The sequence below is a fragment of the Pollicipes pollicipes genome, unplaced genomic scaffold, assembly GCF_011947565.3.
Source record: "Pollicipes pollicipes isolate AB1234 unplaced genomic scaffold, Ppol_2.1 Scaffold_4881;HRSCAF=5763_pilon_pilon_pilon, whole genome shotgun sequence".
Taxonomy (NCBI): Eukaryota; Metazoa; Arthropoda; class Thecostraca; order Pollicipedomorpha; family Pollicipedidae; genus Pollicipes; species Pollicipes pollicipes.
In genome coordinates, this window is record NW_023596576.1 from 20,037,498 (window position 1) to 20,062,664 (window position 25,167).

General features: G+C 60.7%; 1 protein-coding gene across 1 annotated transcript in view; it reads left to right on the forward strand.

Moving 5' to 3' along the window:
- The first annotated feature begins 589 nt into the window (after nucleotides 1-589).
- Nucleotides 590-25,167, forward strand: part of LOC119100097 (protein dopey-1) — a 34,532-nt gene continuing 9,954 nt past the window's right edge. Inside the window, exons 1-29 of the mRNA XM_037223211.1 lie at nucleotides 590-875; nucleotides 3,162-3,376; nucleotides 3,859-4,045; nucleotides 5,548-5,713; nucleotides 5,973-6,162; nucleotides 6,638-6,813; nucleotides 7,267-7,432; nucleotides 8,186-8,313; nucleotides 8,630-8,813; nucleotides 9,081-9,404; nucleotides 10,092-10,155; nucleotides 10,415-10,695; nucleotides 11,077-11,234; nucleotides 11,789-11,980; nucleotides 13,155-13,297; nucleotides 13,688-13,761; nucleotides 13,807-13,897; nucleotides 14,506-14,747; nucleotides 15,150-15,275; nucleotides 16,030-16,173; nucleotides 16,808-17,011; nucleotides 17,237-17,353; nucleotides 17,864-18,060; nucleotides 19,365-19,551; nucleotides 19,932-20,086; nucleotides 21,279-21,378; nucleotides 22,343-22,465; nucleotides 22,922-23,049; nucleotides 23,744-23,897. Of these exons, the coding sequence (XP_037079106.1) occupies nucleotides 3,230-3,376; nucleotides 3,859-4,045; nucleotides 5,548-5,713; nucleotides 5,973-6,162; nucleotides 6,638-6,813; nucleotides 7,267-7,432; nucleotides 8,186-8,313; nucleotides 8,630-8,813; nucleotides 9,081-9,404; nucleotides 10,092-10,155; nucleotides 10,415-10,695; nucleotides 11,077-11,234; nucleotides 11,789-11,980; nucleotides 13,155-13,297; nucleotides 13,688-13,761; nucleotides 13,807-13,897; nucleotides 14,506-14,747; nucleotides 15,150-15,275; nucleotides 16,030-16,173; nucleotides 16,808-17,011; nucleotides 17,237-17,353; nucleotides 17,864-18,060; nucleotides 19,365-19,551; nucleotides 19,932-20,086; nucleotides 21,279-21,378; nucleotides 22,343-22,465; nucleotides 22,922-23,049; nucleotides 23,744-23,897 (4,548 nt within the window). The 5' untranslated portion in view covers nucleotides 590-875; nucleotides 3,162-3,229. The remainder of the gene's footprint in view (nucleotides 876-3,161; nucleotides 3,377-3,858; nucleotides 4,046-5,547; nucleotides 5,714-5,972; nucleotides 6,163-6,637; nucleotides 6,814-7,266; nucleotides 7,433-8,185; nucleotides 8,314-8,629; nucleotides 8,814-9,080; nucleotides 9,405-10,091; nucleotides 10,156-10,414; nucleotides 10,696-11,076; nucleotides 11,235-11,788; nucleotides 11,981-13,154; nucleotides 13,298-13,687; nucleotides 13,762-13,806; nucleotides 13,898-14,505; nucleotides 14,748-15,149; nucleotides 15,276-16,029; nucleotides 16,174-16,807; nucleotides 17,012-17,236; nucleotides 17,354-17,863; nucleotides 18,061-19,364; nucleotides 19,552-19,931; nucleotides 20,087-21,278; nucleotides 21,379-22,342; nucleotides 22,466-22,921; nucleotides 23,050-23,743; nucleotides 23,898-25,167) is intronic.

A 25,167-nucleotide genomic window follows, 5' to 3' on the forward strand; every position in this document is an offset into this window, starting at 1 on the left:
AGAATTCGCGAAAACGCGATTGCATCTAGATCCGGCGCATGAAAAAACACTTCTCCCATTCCTGGGGGATGCTTATCTACCATTCATATACACCCCATGGATGCCTCCGCGTCAGGAGTGTAACTTCGTAAATGAGCTGGGATGGTTGAGTAATGATTTTGACTTTGGTGTGCATCCACAGCAGCAGTCATTTTGGCAGCAGTCAGTGCAGCCATTTACCACATCCACAGCGTGCGAACTATGGATGTGGTAAATGGCTGCACATAAGCTTATACTCAATACACAAAACAGGAATTTTGATCAATTTTGTTATGAAAGTCGTGGACTGGAGCCCAGCCCAACTGAAAACGAATGAAGCCCCTGTCGAAGACGAAATGTTCCATGCCCTGAGTGGTCAGCTGCTTCCGCAAGCGCCTGTGTACTCGTGCACGGACCATTTGACTCTTACTCCACGCCGGCAATTTTAGTCTAATCGTACATTTTTTAGAAATGGTAGCTCATGAAGCTAATTTGTATACGGTGCGCATTTTCTGCCGTATGCTGTCCCTCCGCTGTTCCTCGGATATTTGGATGCAGGCATAAGCTCGAGGCTCGTACGCCGTGCGTTGGTATTACGGTTACGTGTTACGCAAGAAGACCTCTTGCTGCGGAGAAGCCGCGTTGGTCCAGCGAAAACTTAGAACGACCGCGTCTAGCACAAGCCGGTGTTTGTTGAAATCTAGCTTATGTGTGAACTGTCCTACATACGGGCTTGCACAAGTCGTGCGGCGGTTGTCAAATGTTGGAGTAAGCTGTGATTTTTAGGGCTACACATGACAGTTGTCTTATGTTCGATTAACTTTGGAGTGCCGCTGCACAATCGACTGGTGTCAAAGGTGAGTTGTTTGTTTTGTGCCTGTTTGTGCTGGCGCCTTAGTTTTTTATTTGAATGAGTGTTGATAGGTGCCTAATATATGCTTGTGACTGTTACCAATGTAGTGTGTTATAATTTTTTTGGGTATGTTGATCATCCTGTGCACAATCCTCATTACCTAATGCTGTCCTCACCTTATGTGTACATTGATGGTCCCACACCCAATCCCCTACAGACCCACCATTGCCTTGGAGGCACATTGGCCATCTAACCAATTGTCTCCATAACTCATTGCCTCTTGAGTATGTAAAACATGTTATGATTTACCTCATTGTTTTCAAAGGCATCTTAGCAGCCTGCGACTGGGAAGGAGTCATCATTGACTAGATTGGGCTCATTTTGGGTTTGAACTATTTGTTTCACAGATGCCTTCAGTTGTGCCAGTCGTCACATATGACACTTGGGCATAGTGGGCACCAAGTGGTTTTGCTCTTGTATTTTTTCATAAATCATGAAGCCTCTTATTTGAGGCCCCTGGGAGCTGGGCTCATGGGACATGAGGGTAGGTCCTATTTGAAACTGTGCTTTCTCTCTTGCCTAGATATTTCATGATAACTCCAGCATGCTTTTGTTTGTTTGCATGCATGCAGATTACTTATATCATATTCCACTTATATCCTAGGTATATTTAGATACATTGAACCTGCACATTTTACTTGGTAGTGATGTTTAACTTTCTGGCTCAAAACACTAATGTTTCAGATCCATCATTGGGCTGTAGGTTAGAAATGTCTGTGGCTTGTGGTCTTCAATGGATGTGCCCAAAATTTACTCCACTGTGTCCACAGCCAGGGTCCCAGCCCCTCAGTCAGTCAGGGACACTCCAGCCCCTATTTCCCTCAACTGGTGTTTCAGCCCCTCCCCTCCTCAGCCATTTTGAGAGAAAATGACCAATTTTAAGAAGAAGCCCATCTGTTAGTATGTTTTTAGAGACTGGTCATAATTTAATGGAAGCCCATCTGTTAGTATGTTTTTGGAGACTGGTCATAATTCCTTACAGTTCAGCCCAAAGCCAGCTCACTGTAAAGCCCCCCCCCCCCCATGCACAGTGCAATTGTGCACAGTGCAATCCTTCCCTGCAATTTTGTATGGGTATTGGTACTTATTGTTGTGTTACTATTTTGCCATCCCTATAACTCAGTAAAGCTACAAACAGCTGACCAATTGGGTCGCAGATTGTGAATTTGTGTCTGGTAAGATGTGCACAAATATTTTGCTTGTCATATCACCACCTGGCATCTGGCCATTAAAGGTCACTATGCCGTAGCACAGCCGTTTCTTAAACTGCATGGTACCCTTAAATATGTTGTCAAAATTGCACATTGAGCTGGGATTGCTCTGGTGAAGTAATATTGTCAGGATCTCTGCAAAAAAAATGTATGCCTAGCAAGGACAATGATCTCAAACCCATTCCTAGAAACTGTTTACACAATTTGTGAAGAAACATCCATATTCAGAAGTTTGCCAGACTTCTGAAGTATTTTAGAACTGTTTTCTTGTCATCCCTACTTGTATACAGTGTATTTTTGTTTATTTAACATGCCCAAATACTGGGGACAGCATTCACAGACACAACATGACAGACATGCATTTATCACAGGGGTGAGAGGGCAATGTCAATGATGGATAAAAAACCTTTTCAGTGAGGAATGTCATTCCAATACTGTAGCATGAGCCATTATCATTGTTTATGCTGCCATCACTTGTGTTGAGTTGAGCTATTATGTGATCAACAGCCAGCATGTATTTCACTGAGCACTGCCTTTGTCTTTCCTTGTGTATGAAAAGCAGCTGGGATGTGAATACCAAATACAAATATGTGCAGTGCAGTGTATGAATATATGTGTGGTGTGACAAGATATGTAGCTGAATGTGACATGTGTGAACATGCTATGTGACTCAAGGCATGCAGTTACCCTTTTTGTATCAGTTTTTTTTTTTGTCTTGCTGATTGAGTTTTCTCCTGTTGTGAGTCAGGCATGGTTGGGTGAAGTCGGGACCACACACCATACCTTACGTCAACTTCGTTCGCGATTGTGACCTGGCTATTTTCCGTAGACATTGTACCCCATTTCGTGCCATGAGCACCAGCGCGAGCCGCCCCACGTGCACGCGATCGCGTCGGCCCCTTGACGTGCATACGCGGTGCACGACCCCGCGCATGCCGCAGCGCTGATGCGGCGGCGGCCGGCGGCTGGCCTGCGTGTGCGGCCGCGACGGCTCCCTGACGACCCCGCGCATACCGCAGCGCTGATGCGGCGGCGGCCGGCGGCTGGCCTGTTCTGAGGAGTGGAGCCGCCGCGGTATCCTGCCGCCATGGCCTCGGTCACGCTGGAGGAGTACGAGCTGCGCGCCGACTCGAAGTACCGCCAGTACATCGCGGCGGTCGACAAGGCGCTCAAGAGTTTCGAGTACACCAGCGAGTGGGCGGATCTCATTTCGGCCCTGGGAAAGCTCAACAAGGTTGGTCAGCCCGACCGCCGTTTTAACGCGTTGCGTTAAAGTAAGAAAGTGAAGTTTCGGGGTCACTAATGCTTCTTTTGATAGCAATAAAGCGAAAAGCGCGTGCGCTCTTTGGTAACAGGTTATAGCTGTCTATTGAATGAAAAAGGATAGAATGTGCCTGTGGTCTTTTATGAACGTTTTTAGCCCGCTGATAAAGTAGAACAGTAGCAACACATCGAAGCTGACATTGCGTTCTTACAAAATCATGTATATTAGTGTGATTTGGCACGTTCCGTAAACCGTGTGTGTGGGTAGTTGCTGGCGCCGCTACGACCGTCACCGGTCTCGTCTCGCGCCACAGGCCAGGTGCGGTCGGTCGGGCCTCGTGCCTGGTGCGGTATGACATCCTGCAGTCGATGCGCCCCCCCCCCCCCCAAAAAAAAACCAAGTCATCAGACCTCGTGTCATGGCACGAGCGTAACTGTGCCGGGCGGCGCCAGGTGCTGGTCTCCAACATCAAGTACCCGGTGATCCCGAGCCGCATCGTCATCAGTAAGCGGCTGGCGCAGTGCATGCATCCGGCGCTGCCCAGCGGCGTCCATCTGAAGGCGCTCGAGTGCTACGACATCATGTTCAAGTGCATGGGCACCAACCGGCTCAGCCAGGAGCTCTTCATCTACAGCGCCGGTCAGTGCTGACGGCACCAAGTGCCTCCCCCATCCGTCGGTCTGTCCCCGCCCCCTCCCGTTGGCCGGCGGTGGGCTGGTTCTCTTCCCGTCGTCGGTCGGATATGTGGGCTCCCCCCCCCCCCCCGTCGTCGCTGCCTCCCCGGCGCGGGGAGGTGTGGCGGGGCGCCCACGGTCTCAGGCCAGCATGGCCTGGTTGCCAAGGGCACTGCACGCGTCACTGTGACGGCGTCTGTTGGCCGTCTCTCACGGTCTTGAATGTGGCTAAACACGATGTCATTCATGCTCAAACTGGCGGCCAAGGCCGACTGATCGGTTGCTGAGGGCAAAGTCTGGTAATGGTTATCCCGGATCGAAAATAGGGTCGCTGCCCGGTCTTTCTCTGGCGCTCGGCCGGAGGAGCGCTGTCATCTTGCAGCCATGCGCTAATAAATGAATACAGGTCTGCATCAGTTTACTCCACTCACGCGCGGCATGACTGCGTATCCGATAGCCACATGATTCAACACTAGCCCGCCCGCTCCTCTGCGGACAGCCTGGCGCCGTACATGCCCGGCAGCCGGAGCGCCGGCCGCGGCCAGCTGCGCGCGCGCCGCCGGTCGCGTGTGCCAGCTGTGCCGGGCGCCAGTGGAGCTGCGGTCCCACGCCCGCGCCCTGTTTACGTCTGGAACGGCAGCTGCCAGAGCGCGTGCCCATCTGCGGCACGGCTGTCACTGACGTGCCGATGCGGCGGCGCCGCGGAGGCGTTTGGAGCCCGGTCCCCACAGAGCGACTGCTCACGCTGGCTTACGGCTGGCGACGGCCATTGGCATGACAAAACTTAAGTGTCCTTACCCAGCAGCCATATGTGCTTGTTTCATGTTACCGTGGTTGGTTGATCAGCGGTGGACCCGTATCATCGTGTACGGGCGCAGTATTGACCGGGCTCAGCTGGCAGGCGACGCATTCATTTGATTGTTCCAAACGCCGCTTGTATATTGCGGGTGCGCGTGTTGCTTGATCGGCCTACATCGGTGTCTTGCAGCGACAAAGACGTCATGCCCGATTCAGGTCCGCCGTTTGGAGTTGTGGCCGAAATGGATCAGAGCGCATGCTACCATTACTGCGTGTCTCGACCTAAGTGCGGAGGCTGGCTCTTGCTCGCCCTGCCACGCACACGCGGGCTGTTGTGGTCTGGTCTTGTGCATAAGTTCGTGCAGATGGAAATCTGCATAGCGTCGGTAGTGTGCTGTTGGTCTGTAAGCCAGTCTGGAAGCACAAGCCAGTCAAAGTTGTCATATCATGGTGCACGTGTAATTAGATTTCCTTACGTTATCTCTTCTATAATGCCTTGCATTCCTTACGGGTGGCGTCCCGTGGCGGGTGTGCTGACCCCGTGGCCGGTGTGCTGACCCCGTGGCCGGTGTGCTGATCCCGTGGCCGGTTTGCTGACCTTGTGGCCGGTGTGCTGACTCTGTGGCGAGTGTTGTCCCTGACCGGCGTACGTGGCGTCGGACCGCGCAGGTCTGTTCCCGCTGTTCGGACACGCCGCCATGAACGTACGGCCCGCTCTGCTCACCATCTACGAGACGCATTTCGTGCCGCTGGGCCGCCGCCTGCGGCCCGGCCTGCGCGGCTTCCTCAGCGGTATCCTGCCCGGCCTGGACGAGGGCTCCGACTACTTCGACAGGTGAGTCAGGCGCTGCGCCAGGTGTGTGGCCTGCTGCCCGGCCCAGGCGTTTGTGGCGAGCTGAAGGCATAGAACACCTGCGCTGCGCTCGTCTGTGAGCCTGCCTGATCTTGATAACGACTGTGGCTGTGGTAGCGTGCCTCTGATAACAGTGATGCGGCCGGTCGGCCTTTCGGACGCGAACGTGCGCCAAACGCAGGCAGGCGTGCGTGGCGAGGGTTCGTCTGCGTCACGGCTGTCCGATGGTCGTGGCGCGCAGGACGGCGGCGCTGATACAGCGGGTGGCCGAGGGCGCTGAAACGGACTTCTTCTTCGGCTGCCTCTGGGACTGCGTGCTCTGCAACCCGGCCATTCGCCTGCCGGCCATCAGCTTCACACTCATGAAGTTCAACAAGAAGCTTAGCATGGAGGACCAGCTGTTCATCATGGGCACCGACCTGGACGTCACCGTCAGTCTCCCGGCAGCCTATCTGCCGCCTAACTGAGCATCAGAACATCTTTTGAAGGCTAGGCGCCAATTTTTCATCGTGCAAAGCGAATGGATTGAAAAAAGATCTGCGGCGGATCATGCTTTTTTGACGGATTTCGAGCTGACAAAGCTTGTCAACGGTGCATCCCAACGTAACCGTAGCAGTTGAAATTAGTGAGTGTATTGAGACGTGGGTGGCGCCAGCCGCCGCGATGGCTTGCTGATTTTACCGGCTTCCGAGACCGACGACAGGCTGTTAGATTCTGACTCGTGCGGCTAAATGGGAAGGATCTCGACATCCTCATCCGTTCCACTTCCCCACTCCACTTCACTCCACTCCACGACCCTTCGCTCGGCTTCATGTCTTTTGAGGTGCGGTGGGCGTTCGCCGCCGTCTGGTGGCGCGCGCCGCGGCCTGACGCCGCTGACTGTGCGTCGCGCCGGTGCTCGGCCAGGTGGGGGCGCTGTGCGCAGCCGTCCAGGACTCGAGCGTGCTGGTGCAGCGGTTCACGCTCGACCTGCTGCTGGCCGCCTTCCCGATGCACAACAGTCAGCTGATCCGCTCCGATCTGGTGCGGCTGGTGACGGCGGCCGTGGCCGTCCTGCTGCGCCGGGACATGTCACTCAACAGGTACTGCGGGTGCGCACTGCTCAGATCCGGCTGCACCGTCTCATGGGGATACATGTATACAGTTGCTGTTGTTTCGAAACATCTCCCTCAGCCGTAACTGTCACCCTGTCCTGAGGCATGTCCATCACTAGGTGCGGTTTTGCTGATGGCGTTACTGTGCTGACGTTTCTTGAAACTGCCGGGCTTAGTGGCAGTCGGATACCCCCGGCGTATCTTGTGCGTGCCTGCGTCATCGACCGTGGCCGGTATCCGGCTGACCCGGCGGGCGGCTGCGGTCCGGGACCCGTTGACCTCGGGCTGACCCGGCCCGCGGCTGTGGTCCGGGACCCGTTGACCTCTGGCTGACCCGGCGGGCGGCTGTGGTCCGGGACCCGTTGACCTCCGGCTGAGGTGGCGAGCGGCTGCCGTCGGCACCCGGTGACCTCCGGCTGACCCGGCCGTGCGGCCCGGCAGGCGCCTGTACTCGTGGCTGCTCGGCTCCGAGGTGGACGTCAGCGTGCTGCCCTCGGAGAACCCGGTGGTGAAGCGCACCGAGAGCGTCACCTCGGCCGCGTCCGGCGAGCAGGGCACCGCCTACTTCGACGCCTACTCCCGGCCGCTGGCCATCGATGCCATCACGGTGAGCCGTCGCCACCCGCCCGCCCGCCCGGCCGGCCGGGTGGGGACGTCAACGCCGCCCAGCCTGCTCGTGACGTCAGCCCCGCCAGCTGAAAACGGATAGAAGGGGGACACACGGCCGAGCTATAGGAGTGTCGAGTTTCTAGTGCTCATCTTTTTTTAAACGATGTCATTGGGTGTGTTTACCGATGTTGGATGGCGCTTAGCCGCCGTCGTGTCGTACCGCCCGCGCCCCGTCTGCCTGCTGTCTCCTGGCCATGCTGCTGCGTGCGTGCGTGCGTGCGTGCGTGCGTGCGTGCGTGCGTGCGTGCGTGCGTGCGTGCGTGCGTGCGTGTGTGTGTGTGTGTGTGTGTGCGTGCGCGTGCGGCACTAGCTCTGTGTGCATTTTTGTGGTCATTACTGTCTGTGTTCCATCTCTGTTGTTTGTGTGCGGCCAGAACTACCTGTGGACCAGCCCTGTTGTCTGTGTGCGGCCAGAACTGCCTGTGAACCATTTCTGTCGTTTGCGTGTGCGGCCAGAACTGCTTGGACCAGCTCTGTTGTCTGTGTGGCCAGAACTGACTGCGGACCATCTGTGCTGTTTGTGTGCGGCCAGAACTGCCTTGCGGACGATCTCCGTCGTTTGTGTGCGGCCAGAACTGCCTGTGTACCATCTCTTGTCTGTGTGCGCCCAGAACTGCCTGTGAACCATCTCTGTTGTTTGTATGCGGCCAGAACTGCCTGTGAACCATCTCTGTTGTTTGTATGCGGCCAGAACTGCCTGTGGACCAGCTCTGTGTCGGCCAGCCCGGACGTTCGGCCGTACCGGCTCATTATATCGCTGCTGGACAAAGCCGAGATCGGGCCGCCCCTCCTCGACTACGTCATGATCGAAGTGCTCAGGTAACGGCCGCAGACGGATGTTAACCCGCCGTCAGGTAACGGCCGCAGACGGACGGTAGCCCGCCATCGGAGAAGTTGTCCCACGATGCAGGTGGAGATGGCTGTTTGCAAGTGTCTAAGCGTTCCATCAAGGATGTTGCTGGGTGGTATGCGAGTTGACTTTTGACTGAAAATGCTGTCGCGCTCTAACCAGGCTCTCACATGCCGTACGGTGTCTGAGGTGTGCTGTCGCGTGGCTCGGCGCTGCGAAGCCCGACCATCGGTCGTCACCCCTGCCGTCGTCGCACTGACGGCGCGGCGTCGGGCGATGCTGCAGGGCGCTGTACCACAATTACCAGTCGGCGGGCTCAGCGGCCTCGCCGTCGACGCGCCGCCCGGCCGACTCCAGCTCCCGCTCGAGCCAGAGCAGCGACGGCAACAAGCAGCAGCAGGACCTGGTCAAGACGGCTAACCTGCTGTTCGGCGCCCTTGAACCCCACTACGTCTGGGACTACATGAAGGTGGGCGGTTAGCGACGGCCTATGCTTGGGTGTCGGTTTTACGGTGATGATAGCTGGGAACTGGTTAAGATACATTTAAATTTATCCCGTATGACGCCCATTGTATCACCCGGAGCTTCTGTCAGCGCCGAGATTGTTGACAGCTAGTCTGGGCATTTTCTGAGCATTCTAGCGTTATCTGGGATATTTTAGCATCACGGACAACTGCGGTGATAGGCCGCACGCACCGGTGCTGACACGGGCCGTGGCCGGTTTTCCTTGCGCCAGGTCAAGTACGGAGAGGCCTGCCGCCGAGTACGTTCTGCCCACGATGACGTCGACGCGCCGGCGGCCGACGGCGGGCCGGTGCTGGCCGTCGGCGGCGGCGACCCGGACGTGGCCGAGTGCTGCGCGCTCATCGTCTTCCTGCTGGACGTCATCTCGACGGAGACGAGTGTCGAGGTGCAGACGGAGCACCTGCCGGACCTTGTCTGCTGCGTGCTGCAGAGTCTCAGCGTGACGCTGACGGAGGCGGTGGGCGCGCTGCGGCCGGCCGACCTCACGTGCTCGCTCGACATCTGCCGCACCGTGCTGGACAAGGTGCAGCCGGGCGTGCGCCGCTCGCGCAGCCCGCCCGGCGCGCCGCCGCCGCCGCCGCCCGGCTCCGTGCACGACTGCTCGCGCCTGTTCGCCGACCTGTTCGCCAGCCTGGTGCGCGCCCGGCTGCTGGCGACTGACACGCCGCTGGACGAGTGCCGCCGCCGGCTGGCGCTGCCGGCGCGCGCCTGCGCCGCCCAGCGCGACGGCGAGCTGCGACAGCTGCTGGGCCGCTGGGTGACCGGCGCCGGAGCGGAGCCGGCGGAGCTGCGGCCGCCGCCCTCCAGCGAGGCACGTGCCGGGGCGCCGGGACAGGCCCGTCCCCATGACGAGCCGATTACCGCGGGTTGTGTGAGGCTTACAGGTGTCACTTGTCACTGACAGGATTTAGGAGGCTTTTTGCTCATTAAGCACTTGCGTTATAGCCGTGCTTCATTCCGGATTATTTTCGCTGGAAAGCTGCCAGATAGGAGTCTACATTTATATTTCATTATCGCTGAAAAGTCGCCAGCCGGTGGTCAGCGCCGTGTGTCTCAGTCAGTCGATGTGGCGAGCCTGGCCGCCAGAAGCGGTACTCGCTCAGCGCCGCCATGTCGTCAGCAGGAGCAGGTGCGGACGGCGCTGCGACAGGCCGAGGCGTACCAAGTGCGCCTGGCGCCGGCCGCCGACCAGTACGCGGCCGCCTTCCGCAGCGCCTGCCAGCTGCTGGTGGTGCTCTCCTCGTTCCCGGCGCTGGACGAGCCGGACGAGCCGCCGCCGTCGCCCGGTGAGTCGCTGGTCACTGCTCCCTCTCGCCCGGCCGAGCATGGACCGGGTGAGTCTGTGGACATCTGGCAGCTTGGCATGCTTGCCACCATCAGGGTTGCGGCTGGTACCAACCCACCGCGCTACCACGCTCGTGCATCGCTCGTTTGTGCTGAATCGTGTTTGCCACGCGTCCTGCAGCGCCAGGTCCTGTTTTCTCATGATCGAGGCGTACGCGTGAGCAGTGAGAGCGTGGCGTGCGCCCGTGGCCCGTGCCCCAGCACACAGTGGGCTGCCGGTGACTGGGTACCGTTGTCCAGAGTCGGAGGGCGTGTCGTCGCTGCCGGCCTGGCTGCTCTCGCTGCTGGCGGTGGCCTGTTTCCTGCCGGCGCAGCGGCCGGCGCACGAGTGCGGTATCCAGCTGAGCGCCGTCTCCACGCTGCTGGACCTGGTGGCGCTGGTCAGCTCGGTGGGCGGCCGGCCCGGCGCCAGCGCCGCCGTGCGGCCCCTGCTCACCGTCCAGCAGCACCGCTGCCTGCTCCAGGACACGGTCGTCACGCAGGTGGGCGTGCTGCGCCGCCGCACCTGTGGACGGATCTGGCACGGGCGCCGCTGCTGCGGTGTACGTTTTTGCCCCGACACATTTACTACGTCATGGCAGTGCGTACCAGGGCCGTTTGTGCGTTAGCCGCGCTCGGTCGATATCGCATGTTTGCGTGAGGTCTGGCACGTTTCTGCTGCAGCTGTCGTCTCTAATCTAGTGTCCAACTGGTCGCGCACTTTTCTATGTCGTCGAGCTCGACCCTCACACCTCGTTTGAATCATGCGCCCTGGATTCCGCCCAATGGACTTGAACGGTGCTGTTGTTCGCCGTTCGTATGGCTTCCGCTATGGCGATGGCAAACGGTGAGCTGACGGTGGCTGGCGCTGCCGTGTCGGGCAGTTGCTGACGCGGCGCCTCTGGAGGCTACTGTCGCCGGACCGGCCCGACCTTCACCTGCCCTGCGTCGACCTCATGCAGCTGATGCTCAGCCTGCTGCCCGCGCAGCTGGTGGAGAACCAGCTGGCCGCCGAGATGACTCATGCTGACCTCAGCGTCAGGTGAGCGAGCGACCTCGTCGGTCACAGGGGTGTGTGGGGGGGGGGGGGGGGGGTACACGGAGATGAGCACCAAAAAGTGACCCAAAAAAGACGCCCTAAGATGGGGTCGAGCGAGCATCTCATGACCTTCGGCCATGTTAGGTCGCTGCAGCGATTTCCGTTGGTGATTTGTATCCGAGCATGCAGCACTTGTCTCACGAACGAGTCCCATTTTCACCGTACTGAAATATTCAGCTGGTCTTGATTATGTGGCACTAGAGTCGTGTGCTGGTCTCCGTCGCCATTGCCCTGCCCTGCCCTGCCCTGCCGTGCCTTGCCCTGCCCTGTCATGCCATGCCATGCCATACCATGCCCTGCCCTGCCCTGCCCTGCCCTGCCCTGCCCTGCCATGCCATGCCATGCCATGCCATGCCATGCCATGCCATGCCCTGCCCTGCCCTGCCCTGCCCTGCCCTGCCATGTCATGCCTTGCCGTGCCGTCCCGTGCCCTGTCATGCTTTCTGCCGCCCTTCCGTGCCGTGCCCTGGCCTGACGCGACCTGACCTCATCGGCAGGATGGACGCGTTCAGCCGGTTTGCCATCGTGTGGCACCTGAGCCGGGAGGTGTCGGCGCGCCGCCACATCAGCCGCTCGTTTGACCGCTGCCTGCTGCTGATGCTGGACAGCCTGCGCGACCCCAGCGGGCCGCTCCACTCTGTGGCGCGCACGTGGCTGACGCACACCCTCCAGCGTGGTGACGTCACCAGGTGCGCCCACCGCCCGCACACCCGACCGCACCGGGACGGGGCGCCCATCACCCGCACACCCCGACCGCGCCGGGACGGGACGCCCATCACCCGCACACCTCGACCGCACGGGGACGGGGCGCCCACCACCCGCACACTCCGACCGCGCCGGGACAGGGCGCCCACCACCCGCACACTCCGACCGCGCCGGGACGGGACGCGCTGAGGCGCGATTCGATTTCTTGGTTTGTTTTCGTCTGGGTAAATATGGTTGATTCAGACAGGTCTAGTATGTTCAGCTTAGCTTCAGGTAGGTTGGGCGCAAAATGACCACTGCAGTCGACGCGCGCGAAAACACCAACGAATAACAATAAAATAGCTTCACGTGGGCACGCTTAGCACGTTTAGCGTCACTTAAGACGTGTTTTGTGTGAATGCAACGAACTGGTGACTCCTTTCCACACGGTTGTGCGTGTTGAACATTTTGTATCCGATCCATACAGCATAAGTACTGGCGGCAGTCTGTGGATCGGTGGTGTTGGCGTGTCCCCACTCGTTGCAGAAGGGGAGGGGGGGGGGGGCGTCCTCTTGGTCGTGTGTGCGAGGCTGAGAGGCTCGGACCTGGCTCCCGTCGTCCGGTGAGGAGTTTCGTTGCCCCCCCCCCCCCCCGTGACATTCGGCGTGAGAGATGTCGATGCTAAGTGACCTTAGATGTGCAGTGCATTATGAAACCTTAGAAGGAGTTTCCCTGCATCGACAGGTCATAGCAGCAATAAACCGCATTGTTAAGATTTGGCACCGATTCGGCTGCAGCTTCGCGGCGCTAGAGCGCTGTGCGGGGAGATGCGCGCGATGCTGGCTGCCGTGTCGCTGGCCGACGACCGCTCGGAGCCGGCTTGTTCGGCTGCCGTGTCGTTGGCTGATGACCGCTCGGAGCCGGCTTGTTCGGCTGCCGTGTCGTTGGCTGATGACCGCTCGGAGCCGGCTTGTTCGGCTGCCGTGTCGCTGGCCGACGACCGCTCGGAGCCGGCTCGTTCGGCTGCTGTGTCGTTGGCTGATGACCGCTCGGAGCCGGCTTGTTCGGCTGCCGTGTCGCTGGCCGATGACCGCTCGGAGCCGGCTCGTCCCCGTGTTGGGCTGCTGCGTGGCGGCCGTCGCCGCACCGAGCCTGACGCGTGGGTGCGCGCCGCCGCAGGATCATGGAGCCGCTGCTGCTGCTGCTGCTGACGCCCAGCACGGCCCGCGTCAGCGTGCAGCACATTAACGTCAGCGCTGAGCCGCCCGACGCCGGCGACGCTGACGACCTGGGCCGCGTGTACGCCATCAGCTCCGTTGAGGGTACGGCTGCTGCCCCGGTCCCCCCCCCCCCCTCCGTACTTTGCTTTGCCTTCATGCTTTTGTGTCTTTTGTCACTCGGCCGGTTTTGTTTCTGCTATTTTTTCTTAGTTGCATGAATTTTTAAAATAATTTTGCTGTCTGTGTTCTAATTTTTAGTCTTTTTGTGTGCCGTCCCGTGAGGCATTGGGTATTTTTGCAATGCCTTTATCCTGATAAGCATATTGATTTGCATTGTCTCTGTGCTGTCTGTCTGGCTCATGTTCGTTGGTCGTCCCTAAGGCTCTAACTCCGATGGCCATCTAGACCACGAATTCCGTCTTCCTCCCATACCAACGCTATCTGCGCATCGTAATCGCTTCTAACGCGTGCCCCGTCGGCCGATGGGTACAGGTAACGTCATCTACCACGTGTCGGACGAGGCGTCGCCGGGCCGGCCGGCGCGGCGGCCCGGGGGCGGCCGCAAGCTGCTGGCGCTGACGTCGCTGGGCCGGCCGGGCGGCGCGCCCCAGACGCGCGCCGGCACCGTCCGGCTGCCCGGGCCGCACGCACTCAGCAGTGCCCTCCTGCAGCCCATCTCGGTGTTCGTCAACCCGATCACAGGTGCTGGCCCGCCCGGCGTGGGCCGCTCAGGCGTGGGATGGCGGCCGGGTTAGTCGACGTCACGTTGACAGAACGGTTTCATAGTCTGTTATAGCTAATGTCATCTTTGGTACCACGTGTGCAGATCGGAATCTTCAAGCAGTTGGTGTTGCGTTCTTCGAAGTAACGTCTTTGGATTAAAACCTATTTCGGGGAACCTGTACGCACTGGCACACTCTCGACTCACTCTTGTCGTCCGTCCGTCTGCCCGTGGCTGCGACCCGAGGTCGTGCGTCGGCGCCCCCCCCCCCCCTCGCTCGACTGGTATGTCCACCGGAGCCCCTCTCCTGACCGGTGCCGTCCGCCGGCGCCGCCCCTCTTGACCGGTGGTGTCCGCGGCGCCGCCCCTCTCTTGACCGGTGGTGCCCGCGGCGCCGCCCCTTTCCCGCTCGGAGCCGTCCGCCGGCGCCGCCGCTCTCTTGACCGGTGGTGCCCGCGGCGCCGCCCCTCTCCCGACCGGAGCCGTCCACCGGCGCCGCCCCTCTCTTGACCGGTGGTTGGTGACCGGTGCCGTCCACCGGCGTGGCTGCCTCGTCTGACCCGGCCTTCGTGCCCCGGGGGCGGTGCAGCAGGCGACTCCGACGGCGAGTCTGCAGAGCCGGCGGCGCCGCGCCATCTGGACCTGTCGTCGGTGCACCGGTTCGTCGGCGAACGGCGCGCCAGCCACGACTCGGCCGACTCGGCGCTGTCCGGCCGGCCCGAGCTCGCTGACTCAGACAAGTCCGGCTCGCTGACGCCGTTCGAGGGTCTGTCACGCCTGTTCGCCGCCCAGGAGGAGAGCGTGGCGGTGGCAGCCGGCATCGTCGGCGAGGTACGGCCGGCAGCAGCGCTGGGTGACGTCTGCGGGAGCGTCATGACCCGGGTGTGGGTGCTTGGGTGGTCCGCCACGCGTAGGGCACGGCGTGACAGGGGAGGGGCTCGGGTTGTGATTTTGAATCGTGTGCGCTGGCCAAAAATGTCAGTTGCATGAATAAATCATATTTTCCCAGTCTCCATACGTTTGTGATGGTTTTATCATAATTAAATGATTTCGACGTAATTCTGCTTTGTACATAGCAGATGTTGCTGGCAAAGCCGTCTTTCTATCTAAACAACGTCCGTTGTTTGTCTGTGTTGTGGTTGTGCTGTAAGAGCTGCTAGTCGAAAATGGGGTAGATAGTACTCTCATGATTACGATCACGTTATTTTTCCACTCTATCGTTCCCTTCCCCAGATCGTGGATGCCGCGCTCGATAAATGCAATCTCAAGGAAACTAAATGGACAGATAAGAAAGACGTGGAGCAAAGCCAAGAGAAGCTGATTCACCCACTGCATACCTTCATGCTCCTCTATTGTCAGGTATCGTGTTCCACAAAGACGGGTCGCGTGGCATGCGTTCAGATGTTGCATAATCTCATAATCTCTGTATAATCTCGACTCGGGCACACTGCGCAGAACATTTGTTATGGCTCATTTGGCAGAGTCGAGCTGCAAAGATGGTCGTGACTGTCACTAGCCTCTGGTGTCGATATTTGCTTGTCAACGTGTGCAAAGTGTGTTTCGTTTCTCAAACTATTGCGACCGGTTTTAATGTGCGTATGCAATATTTTTCCGTGTTCTGATCGTCGCTATAGGTCGTTCTGCCTCGTTACGGGCCTGCACCGCACTGGTCGCCGCGATCTGGCTTGTTGCTCGGTGCATGAAGCGACTCTGGTCATTGGCATTGTGATCTGCCACTCCCATTGTAGCGGGGAAGCTGAAACGCGGCTGTTGAAAGGATCGAACCCGCCCGCTTGCGGCCGTAACTCAGAGCGCCACAAGGGATGTACTTACGGCCTCGGCGTGCTGATGTATTACTTACGGCCTCTGCGTGCTGTCGCCGGGCGCTGCCAGCCGATAATCGGCGCTGACTGCGCGGCACCGGCAAATTGCGCGCTCTCACGCGAACACCAGCACCGTCCCAGTACGCGGCCGTCAATGAGCCGTCATCTTTGAGACCATTGTCGTACTCGGTGTGTGTACGAGTGCTTGCCTGGCAGTATGTAAGTGCAGCACCGGGGCGCTCTGCGTCAGCCTCGCTGACCGTGCGGCCGTGTTTGCCTTCGGTGTTCAGGTGTGCGACTCGCGGCGGATCCTGTACGCGCTGCAGACGCTCCGTTCGGTGATGGAGACGGACTGTCGGCTGACGCTGTGCAGCTTGGCCACCACCAGCGTCTGCTCCTCCTCCGCGCCGACCGCCGGCAACAGGAGTCACCAGGTGAGCAGCGGGGGCTGCCCGGAGCAAAACGAGTCACCAGGTGGGCAGCGGGGCTGCCCGGGGCAACAGGAATCACCAGGTGAGCAGCGGGGGCTGCCCGGGGCAACAGGAGTCACCAGGTGAGCAGTAAGGGCTGCCTGGGACAGCAGGAGTCACCAGGGGAGTAGCGGGGGTTGTCCGGGGCAACAGGAGTCACCAGGTGAGCAGCGGGGGCTGCCCGGGGCTGCAGGGGTCACCAGGTGAGCGGTGGAGGCTGCCCGGGGCAACAGGATTAACCAGGGAGCGACCTGTGTTGCCGGACGGGTGGCAAAAACCACAGGACGAGAGCGAACGCAGCGGGCAACAGGTCCGAACGGCCAGGGGAGGAATCTCATACCGACCGCAGGCGACAGACAGGATGGACGAGAATTCCTTAAACCCGCCCGGGAGAGACGCCGGAGTACCTGTCGTTTGGCAGTGATGTGTCCTCTGAACAGTTGGGATCGATTGTGTCGTGCCAGATGTGATCCCCGTGTGACCTAGCGCTGTGAGCGGTCCTCGTGCTCGCGGGCAGAACCCCGCGGCCTGTGTCGCCTCGGCTGGACCGTCGTCGGCGTGTGCCGCGGCTGACCCGCCGCCGCCGCCGCGCCGCCAGATCCAGCTGCTGCTGTCGTGTCATCGGCGCTCGGTGCAGGGCCGGCGGTTCGGCGGCGAGCCGCACCCGGAGGCGCTCACCGCCTACCGCAGCTCCATGCTGCTCGAAGTGGTCATGTCGCAGTGCGTGCAGTTCGTTCGCAGCTACTACCCCAATCTGGAGGCGTCGGCCGTCAGCACCGAGCAGCTGCAGGCCAACAGACAGGTCAGAGGGCGCTAGGCCCGGGCTATGCCATCGGCACGGAACACCAGCCTCGTGCGTTTGGGATGCTTAGTAACTGTTTTGCTCCCTGTGCTTCTCGAGCATTTTTGCCAACTCAGTGCCAGTCTCCATAATGCTTTGATTCAGGTTGATGTAGCTGGTTGCCGCAAACAGTTGGCTAGCTTTTTGTTAGTGATTTGCTCATCGTGACGTGTGCGTTTGTGCCAGGTACAAATAGTCTCAGCCGAGATCCTGACCTCCATGTTCTCCGAGCTGGTGACGGTGGTGCGGTCCAGCGGTCGCGGCTTCGCCACCTACCTCGCCGACCTTCTCCAGCGCTGTAAGGTGAGCTCGAACGCCGCCAGGCCGACCCGAGACGCCGCCGCTGTCCGCATGGTCCACTGACGGGTCCGCTGCGACCCCCAGTCCGCCGCTCTGGCCGTTCTCTCTTGGCTGCTGGTTGTGTCTGGCGCGCTGCGACGGTGCGCCTTTGTCGGGTCCAAGCGCTGTTGGCAGACCACGCTGCCCACGGCCAACGAGGCTACAGCGAATGGTGTTGTGTAGTTCCCTGCACTCTGCTGAATCAAGTGAACAAACCGCTGGGTGACTCCAACGTTGATACTGGATTCCGTGTGATCGGAGGGCAGCCCGCCCCTGACATTTCGTAGCAGCTGATTACTTTAAGACGGCCAAGAAAGGCCCTGTTGCCATGTCTGCTGTCAAACCCGCTGCGCCCTTGTCCAGATGGTACACCGCCTGCAGCTGCATGAGCCCCTCGGCTGTTTGGTGTTGCTCCCGTGGCGCCGCCGACTTGGCTGTTGACCTTTCTGGTGTCCGTCTCGGCGTGCCGTGCAGGTACAGAAGACACTACTTAACTGTCTGCTGTCGACGGTGCACTCGCTGCGCGCCGGGCCCCGCGCGGAGACCACGCTCACCGAGGACATCATGGACTTCAACGAGGTGTGGCCGCCGGCGCCGACTGAGGGCGCCGAGGCCGGCCGCCAGGCGGCGTCTCTCAGCTTCACCGAGACGCTGCAGATTCAGCTCATCAGGTGACTGATGGGACGCTGCAGATTCAGCTCATCAGGTGGCTGATAGGATGATGCAGATTCAGCTCATCAGGTGATTGATGGGACGCTGCAGATTCAGCCCATCAGGTGACTGATGGGACGCTGCAGATTCAACCCATCAGGTGACTGATGGGACGCTGCAGATTCAGCTCATCACGTGACTGATGGGACGCTGCAGATTCAGCCCATCAGGTGATTGATGGGACGCTGCAGATTCAGCCCATCAGGTGATTGGTGGGACGCTGCAGATTCAGCCCATCAGGTGACTGATGGGACGCTGCAGATTCAGCCCATCAGGTGACTGATGGGACGCTGCAGATTCAGCTCATCAAGTGATTGATGGGACGCTGCAGGTTCAGCTCATCAGGTGACTGATAGGACGCTGCAGATTCAGTTCATCAGGTGACTGATAGGACGCTGCAGATTCAGCTCTTTAGGTGACTGATGGGACGTCTGCAGATTCAGCCCATCAGGTGATTGATGGGACGCTGCAGATTCAGCTCATCAGGTGACTGATGGGACGCTGCAGCTTCAGCTCATCAGGTGATTGATGGGACGCTGCAGATTCAGCTCATCAGGTGACTGATGGGACGCTGCAGATTCAGCCCATCAGGTGATTGATGGGACGCTGCAGATTCAGCTCATCAGGTGACTGATGGGACGCTGCAGATTCAGCCCATCAGGGGACTGATGGGACGCTGCAGATTCAGCTCATCAGGTGATTGATGGGACGCTGCAGATTCAGCTCATCAGGTGGCTGATAGGACGCTGCAGATTCAGTTCATCAGGTGACTGATGGGACGCTGCAGATTCAGCTCTTTAGGTGACTGATGGGGCCTCTGCAGATTCATTTTATCAGGTGACCGAGGGTGGCTGTGGGCTGCCGTCGGTCTCGCATCCTGCACTTAGACAAACGTCCTTCCCCGATACGGAAATACAGAAAATTAGGTGGTTTACGGCCTGAACGGTTTGGATGCAAGAGCTAGATGTAGTCGTGCGTTCCGGTACTCTTGCAGAGCTGCTCGAACAGAAAGTTGTGCCGTGAGGACGTCCTCCTATTGGCGAGTATCGCCGTGTTCGAGGCGAACACAGCAATGTGTAACCGCTTTCGACGAAACTAGTAGCACTCACCACTCCGTAACCCGGGGTGGTGAACGGATACCACTCCGTATTTGCGCGAAACTCGCGCTGGCGCGAACTGCAGCCGACGTCGGGACTGATCGCTGCGACACCTGTCTCCGGTCGCGTCGCGTCCCCTGACGGCTGGCGCCTGTGTCCGGCGGCAGGCTGGTGCTGGCGCTGCTCATCCTCGAGGACCAGACGGACCAGATGAAGACGGACGTGGAGGCGGCGGCGCAGCCGGCCGGCCGCGTCGCCTCGCCGCCCGCCTCCGAGGCGGCCAAGTTCTACCCGGGACACCCGATCTCGGCGCAGCCCATGCTGCTCAACGCCATCACAGGCGCCCTCAAGCAGGTGGGCCGGGCGTGGACGGCGGGGCGGTCACGGAAGTGACTGTCCTGCCCACTCAGATCAGCGAGAAGAATGAAATGAAAATCCGGGAGTGGGCTTACTATCCGCGACACGTTGTTTATTCGACATGCGTTGACAGCAAAGCGTGCAGTAGGTACGAATGCATATTTTATGTATTGGTACAGTTGCAGAGGAGGTAAACCCCATCAGTAGATCGTGATGGGCGGAGAGCGCGAGTTGAAAGCAGTTGGTACACTGAGTATTATTGGTATTAATCGATAATTTGCACGCTGTAATCCGTTTATATCTGGATGTCAGTTGTGTCGCTGCTGTTATGCAGTAGAACAGAACGAGTAACATCTGTCGTCGTCGTCGCGCTCCAGGACCACACCCGCCACCTGCACCACCATTGGCTGTCGTTGGTGACGTCATCGCTGCCGTTTATCCGCCGCCCGCTGCCACACATCGTCACCTCCGTGGTGACTCAAGTCGTGCAGAACGTGGAGCAGCTGGCAGCCCTCTACGAGTCCGAGGACAGGTCAGCGCGGGATGAGCGCGCACCGGCGCAGGGGCAGGCTCAGGATCAATGGCCGAGGGTCCTTAACCGCATAATATGATGCGCTGTCGTGCTCCTGGAACCACTCACTTGCGGTGGACAAGAGACTACTTGCTGAACTTTATTTTCACCTGGCAGCTTGCCAAGCTCAGCCTCTACCTCTGTGCGATCTTCAGAGCGGTGGGTAAGTCGGGACTTGTGCTGGTCATGCAGTTTTGGAACGAGTTAACTCCTCAGAAGTTCGCGGCACGTACGAATTTATTGAAGCGACGTTTTACGGTTTTACCGTTTACCGCTGCCGTGTCGCGCTGATCTAGTGACGAAGCCATCACTTGCAGCTAGTCAGGCCAGCCTGCACGCTGGTCTGCAGCGAAGTGGTCACTTCCAGATTAAAGAAATGTGATTTGATAATAAATCAGGCCTCCTGAACCCAGAAAAAAACGTGATGTGACGTGTATGTGACGTGGCGCCGGCGTCAACATTCGTGTGGTGTGCGGTCGGACCGGGCGGCCTCTTGACGTCGATAGATGTGCGGTGTGCGGTCGGACCGAGTGGCTGCCGGACGTCGATAGACGTGTGGTGTGCGGTCGGACCGAGCGGCCGCCTGACGTCGATAGACGTGCGGTGTGCAGTCAGACCGAGCGGCCGCCTGATATGGACAGACGTGCGGTGTGCGGTCGGACCGAGCGTCCGCTGGACGTCCATAGACGTGCGGTGTGCGGTCGGGCCGGGCGGCCCCCTGACATCGACAGACGTGCGGTGTGCGGTCGGACCGAGCGGCCGCCGGACGTCGACAGACTTGCGGTGTGCGGTCGGGCCGGGCGGCCCCCTGACATCGACAGACGTGCGGTGTGCGGTCGGACCGAGCGGCCGCCGGACGTCGACAGACGTGCAGTGTGCAGTCAGACCGAGCGGCCGCTTGATATGGACAGACGTGCGGTGTGCGGTCGGACCGAGCGTCCGCTGGACGTCGATAGACGTGCGGTGTGCGGTCGGGCCGGGCGGCCCCCTGACATCGACAGACGTGCGGTGTGCGGTCGGGCCAGGCGGCCGCCTGACATCGACAGACGTGCGGTGCGCGGTCGGGCCGGGCGGCCCCCTGCTGCCGCGTCAGCGCCAGGGCGGAGCGCGGTGCGGTGTGCGATTAACGGCAGGTAGTGCCGCCCCGTTTCAGGCTGACGACGGGCGCCTGCGTGCCTCCTGACCACATGGTCTACCTGGTGGAGTCGCTGACCGTCATCTGTCACTTCTGCATGATCGACTCCAGCCAGCAGGTGGGACTACCGGCCGGGGGCCTGGTCGGGCATGCTCAGTTGTAGGGCCGCGGTCGCCCCGGCTGGAGGGGCGTGGGCAAATGGCTGGCGGGCGTGTCTGTTAACACCGGCTGAGGGTGCGCCAAGGCGGGAGAAATGGTAACTGGTACTGTAGCCGCCGGCACGACTGGGGATTACTGGTATTGGAGCCGCCGGCACAGCTGAGGATTACTGGTATTGGAGCCGCCGGCACGGCTGAGAATTACTGGTATTGGAGCCGCCGGCACGGCTGAGGATTACTGGTATTGGAGCCGCCGGCACGGCTGAGGATTACTGGTATTGGAGCCGCCGGCACGGCGGGGAATTCTGCTTGTTTTGTCATTTGTACGGGTATCATGCTAGCATGTACGGTGTCTCGGAACTAACCACGTCCGTGTGTCTGTGTACAACCGGAATTTACTGCTGAATCAGTCGAGTTTTACTGGAGTAAAGATTGCACCACTCCGCGTGCAGCTTAAGTGAGTTGGACCAGAACAAAAGTATGATACTTGTACCCCAGCAGGGGTATTAACAGACCACCTTAGTCTGACTGTGGGCTCACACTGTGCATAAATATGAAACTTGAACTCATAATACCTTTGGTCTTTTTAAGCCAAACATGTCACTATTTGGTACATGATCTCAAAGATCTTCAAACCAATTGGTGCTGTAATGGGGGGTTAGAATCCGTCCATACTCGTGATAATTGTGCATGGTCGGGCTGGCGTTGGGCTTGCATTGTCCAGGCTTCCGAAATTCCAAGTTGAAAATGAATCCTCTCTGCGGGTCGAATCACAAACCAACTCGCTGAAGTGGAGTCCAACACGAGCGAGTACGGGTTACGGCGTATGACTAACGGGCCGGCTGGGGTGGCCCGGTGGGCGGCCGCGGGCGCTGCATGCGTGGGCGCGCGTCTGAGCGTTTGTCGTGCCATCTGCCCGGGAAGGCGACGTCGAGCGTGCAGTCGGCGGCCGCTGCCGACGCGCTGCACACCTACTCGGCCGGCACGTCAGCGCCGCAAGTGCTCAGCAACCTGCTGCACGTGTTCACCACGGCCGCGCCGCTGAAGGTCCGTACGCCGCGGCCGCGCCGCCCGGGCTGGTGCCGCTGCTCCGGCCCTGGCCGCTCGAGGCCGGCGCCGCGGTGACGCCCTCCGCTGGTGCATTTTCCAAGCTGGGCTCACTCGTGTGCCGACGTGTGGCCCTCGTTAGGAGTGCTCTTAAACCCCATCAGACGGTGAGAGCCTGGTGACCATCAAGGTGTGAACGCATCATCACAGCCACGCGCATTATGCCAGGTAACTTTCACAACACTGGGTCTCGCCACGGTCAGTGCGGGCCAGTGGTGGTACATGTTGGCGGAGAGCGTGCCCACAGCCGTGCCCAGGCGGGTCGGCGTGTGGTGCTGCACTGACTGGCGACCTCACTGTGCCGCTGGAGCTCCTGCTGCTGCGGGTCACGGGACGGCGCTGCCGTCCGGTGGCGCCGGCCTCGAGGTGACGCGGCGTCTGTGGCGGCGCCGGCAGGACGAGGCGAGCCGCGAGCTGACCACCGAGTCGCTGCTGAACGCCCGTCGACTGCTGCTCAACAGCCTGCCGCGCATCATGGTGGGCACGGCTGCGCTCTGGCACGCCGTCACTGGCAACGGCGCCAGGTCAGTGCGGCGGTGCCGGGTCGGTACGGCGGCGCCAGGTCGGTACGGCGATGCCGGGTCAGTACGGCGACGCCGAGTCAGTACGGCGACGCTGAGTCAGTACGGCGGCGCCAGGTCGGTACGGCGATGCCGAGTCAGTACGGCGGCGCCAGGTCGGTACGGCGATGCCGAGTCAGTACGGCGGCGCCAGGTCGGTACGGCGACGCCGAGTCAGTACGGCGGCGCCAGGTCGGTACGGTGACGCGGCGTCAGTACGGCGGCGCCGGGTCAGTACGGCGGCGCCGGGTCAGTACGGCGACGCCAGGTCAGTACGGCGGCGCCTAGGTGACAAACATGTGAGGTCGGGTCAGTACGATGGGGTCGGTTCAATACCAGGCTCAGGTCAGCCGGCTTGTTGACCTGGTCGCAGCCACGCCCTCCTGCCACGTCTGCAGCAGGTGATGGGCTCCTGAAAGTCTGTAGCTCTGCAGCTGCTGTGAGAAACCTGCAGGTACTCCATGCGCAACCGCAGTCAACACATGTGCACGAAGCCCTCCTGCCGCGTGGCCATCACGCGCCGTGTCCTGCCTGCTGGTCCTGTCGGCCGAGCGGTGACACTGTCCGGTGTGCGCGCCGAGCCTGGCGGCGCGCTCCGTCACTGGGCAGCCTCGCACGTTGGTCCCTTAACGTCGCTCTGTCCCCCGTCCCCTCGCAGGGAGTCTGGCTCCTGGATCCTGGGCGTGCCTCGCGTGGTGAAGCAGCAGGTGCTGGAGCTGCTCTCGCCAATCTCGCACCACCACCCGGCCAGCTTCGTGGCCGCCGTGGCCGCCGCCTGGCACGAGCGACGACTGCGCGGACAGCAGAAACAGGTCAGCGCCGCAGCCGTGCGCACAGCCTCGGCTACACCGCACCCGGACGCACAGCCTCGGCTACACCGCACCCGAACGCACAGCCTCGGCTACACTGCACCCGGGCGCACAGCCTCGGCTACACCGCACCCGGACGCACAGCCTCGGCTACACCGCACCCGAACGCACAGCCTCGGCTACACCGCACCTGGACGCACAGCCTCGGCTACACCGCACCCGGACGCACAGCCTCGGCTACACCGCACCCGGACACACAGCCTCGGCTACACCGCACCGGGGCGCACAGCCTCGGCTACACCGCACCCGGACGCACAGCCTCGGCTGCACCGCACCCGGACGCACAGCCTCGGCTACACCGCACCCGGACGCACAGCCTCGGCTACACCGCACCCGGACGCACAGCCTCGGCTGCACCGCACCCGAACGCACAGCCTCGGCTACACCGCACCCGAGCGCACAGCCTCGGCTACACCGCACCCGGACGCACAGCCTCGGCTACACCGCACCCGGGCGCACAGCCTGGGCTACACCGCACCGGGGCGCACAGCCTCGGCTACGCTGCACCCGGGCGCACAGCCTCGGCTACACCGCACCCGGGCGCACAGCCTCGGCTACACCGCACCCGAGCGCACAGACTCGGCTACACCGCACCCGGACGCACAGCCTCGGCTACACCGCACCCGAACGCACAGCCTCAGCTACACTGCACCCGGGCGCACAGACTCGGCTACACCACACCCGGGCGCACAGCCTCGGCTGCACCGCACCCGGGCGCACAGCCTCGGCTACACTGCACCCGGGCGCACAGCCTGGGCTACACCGCACCCGGGCGCACAGTCTGGGCTACACCGCACCCGGACGCACAGCCTCGGCTGCACCGCACCCGGGCGCACAGCCTGGGCTACACCGCACCCGGGCGCACAGCCTCGGCTGCATCGCACCGGGGCGCACAGCCTCGGCTACACTGCACCCGGGCGCACAGTCTGGGCTACACCGCACCCGGGCGCACAGTCTGGGCTACACTGCACCCGGGCGCACAGCTTGGGCTACACCGCACCCGGGCGCACAGTCTGGGCTACACCGTACCCGTGCGCACAGCCTGGGCTACACCGCACCCGGGCGCACAGCCTCGGCTACACCGCACCCGGGCGCACAGTCTGGGCTACACCGCACCCGGGCCCACAGCCTGGGCTACACCGCACCCGGGCGCACAGCCTCGGCTACGCCGCACCCGGGCGCACAGTCTGGGCTACACCGCACCCGGGCGCAC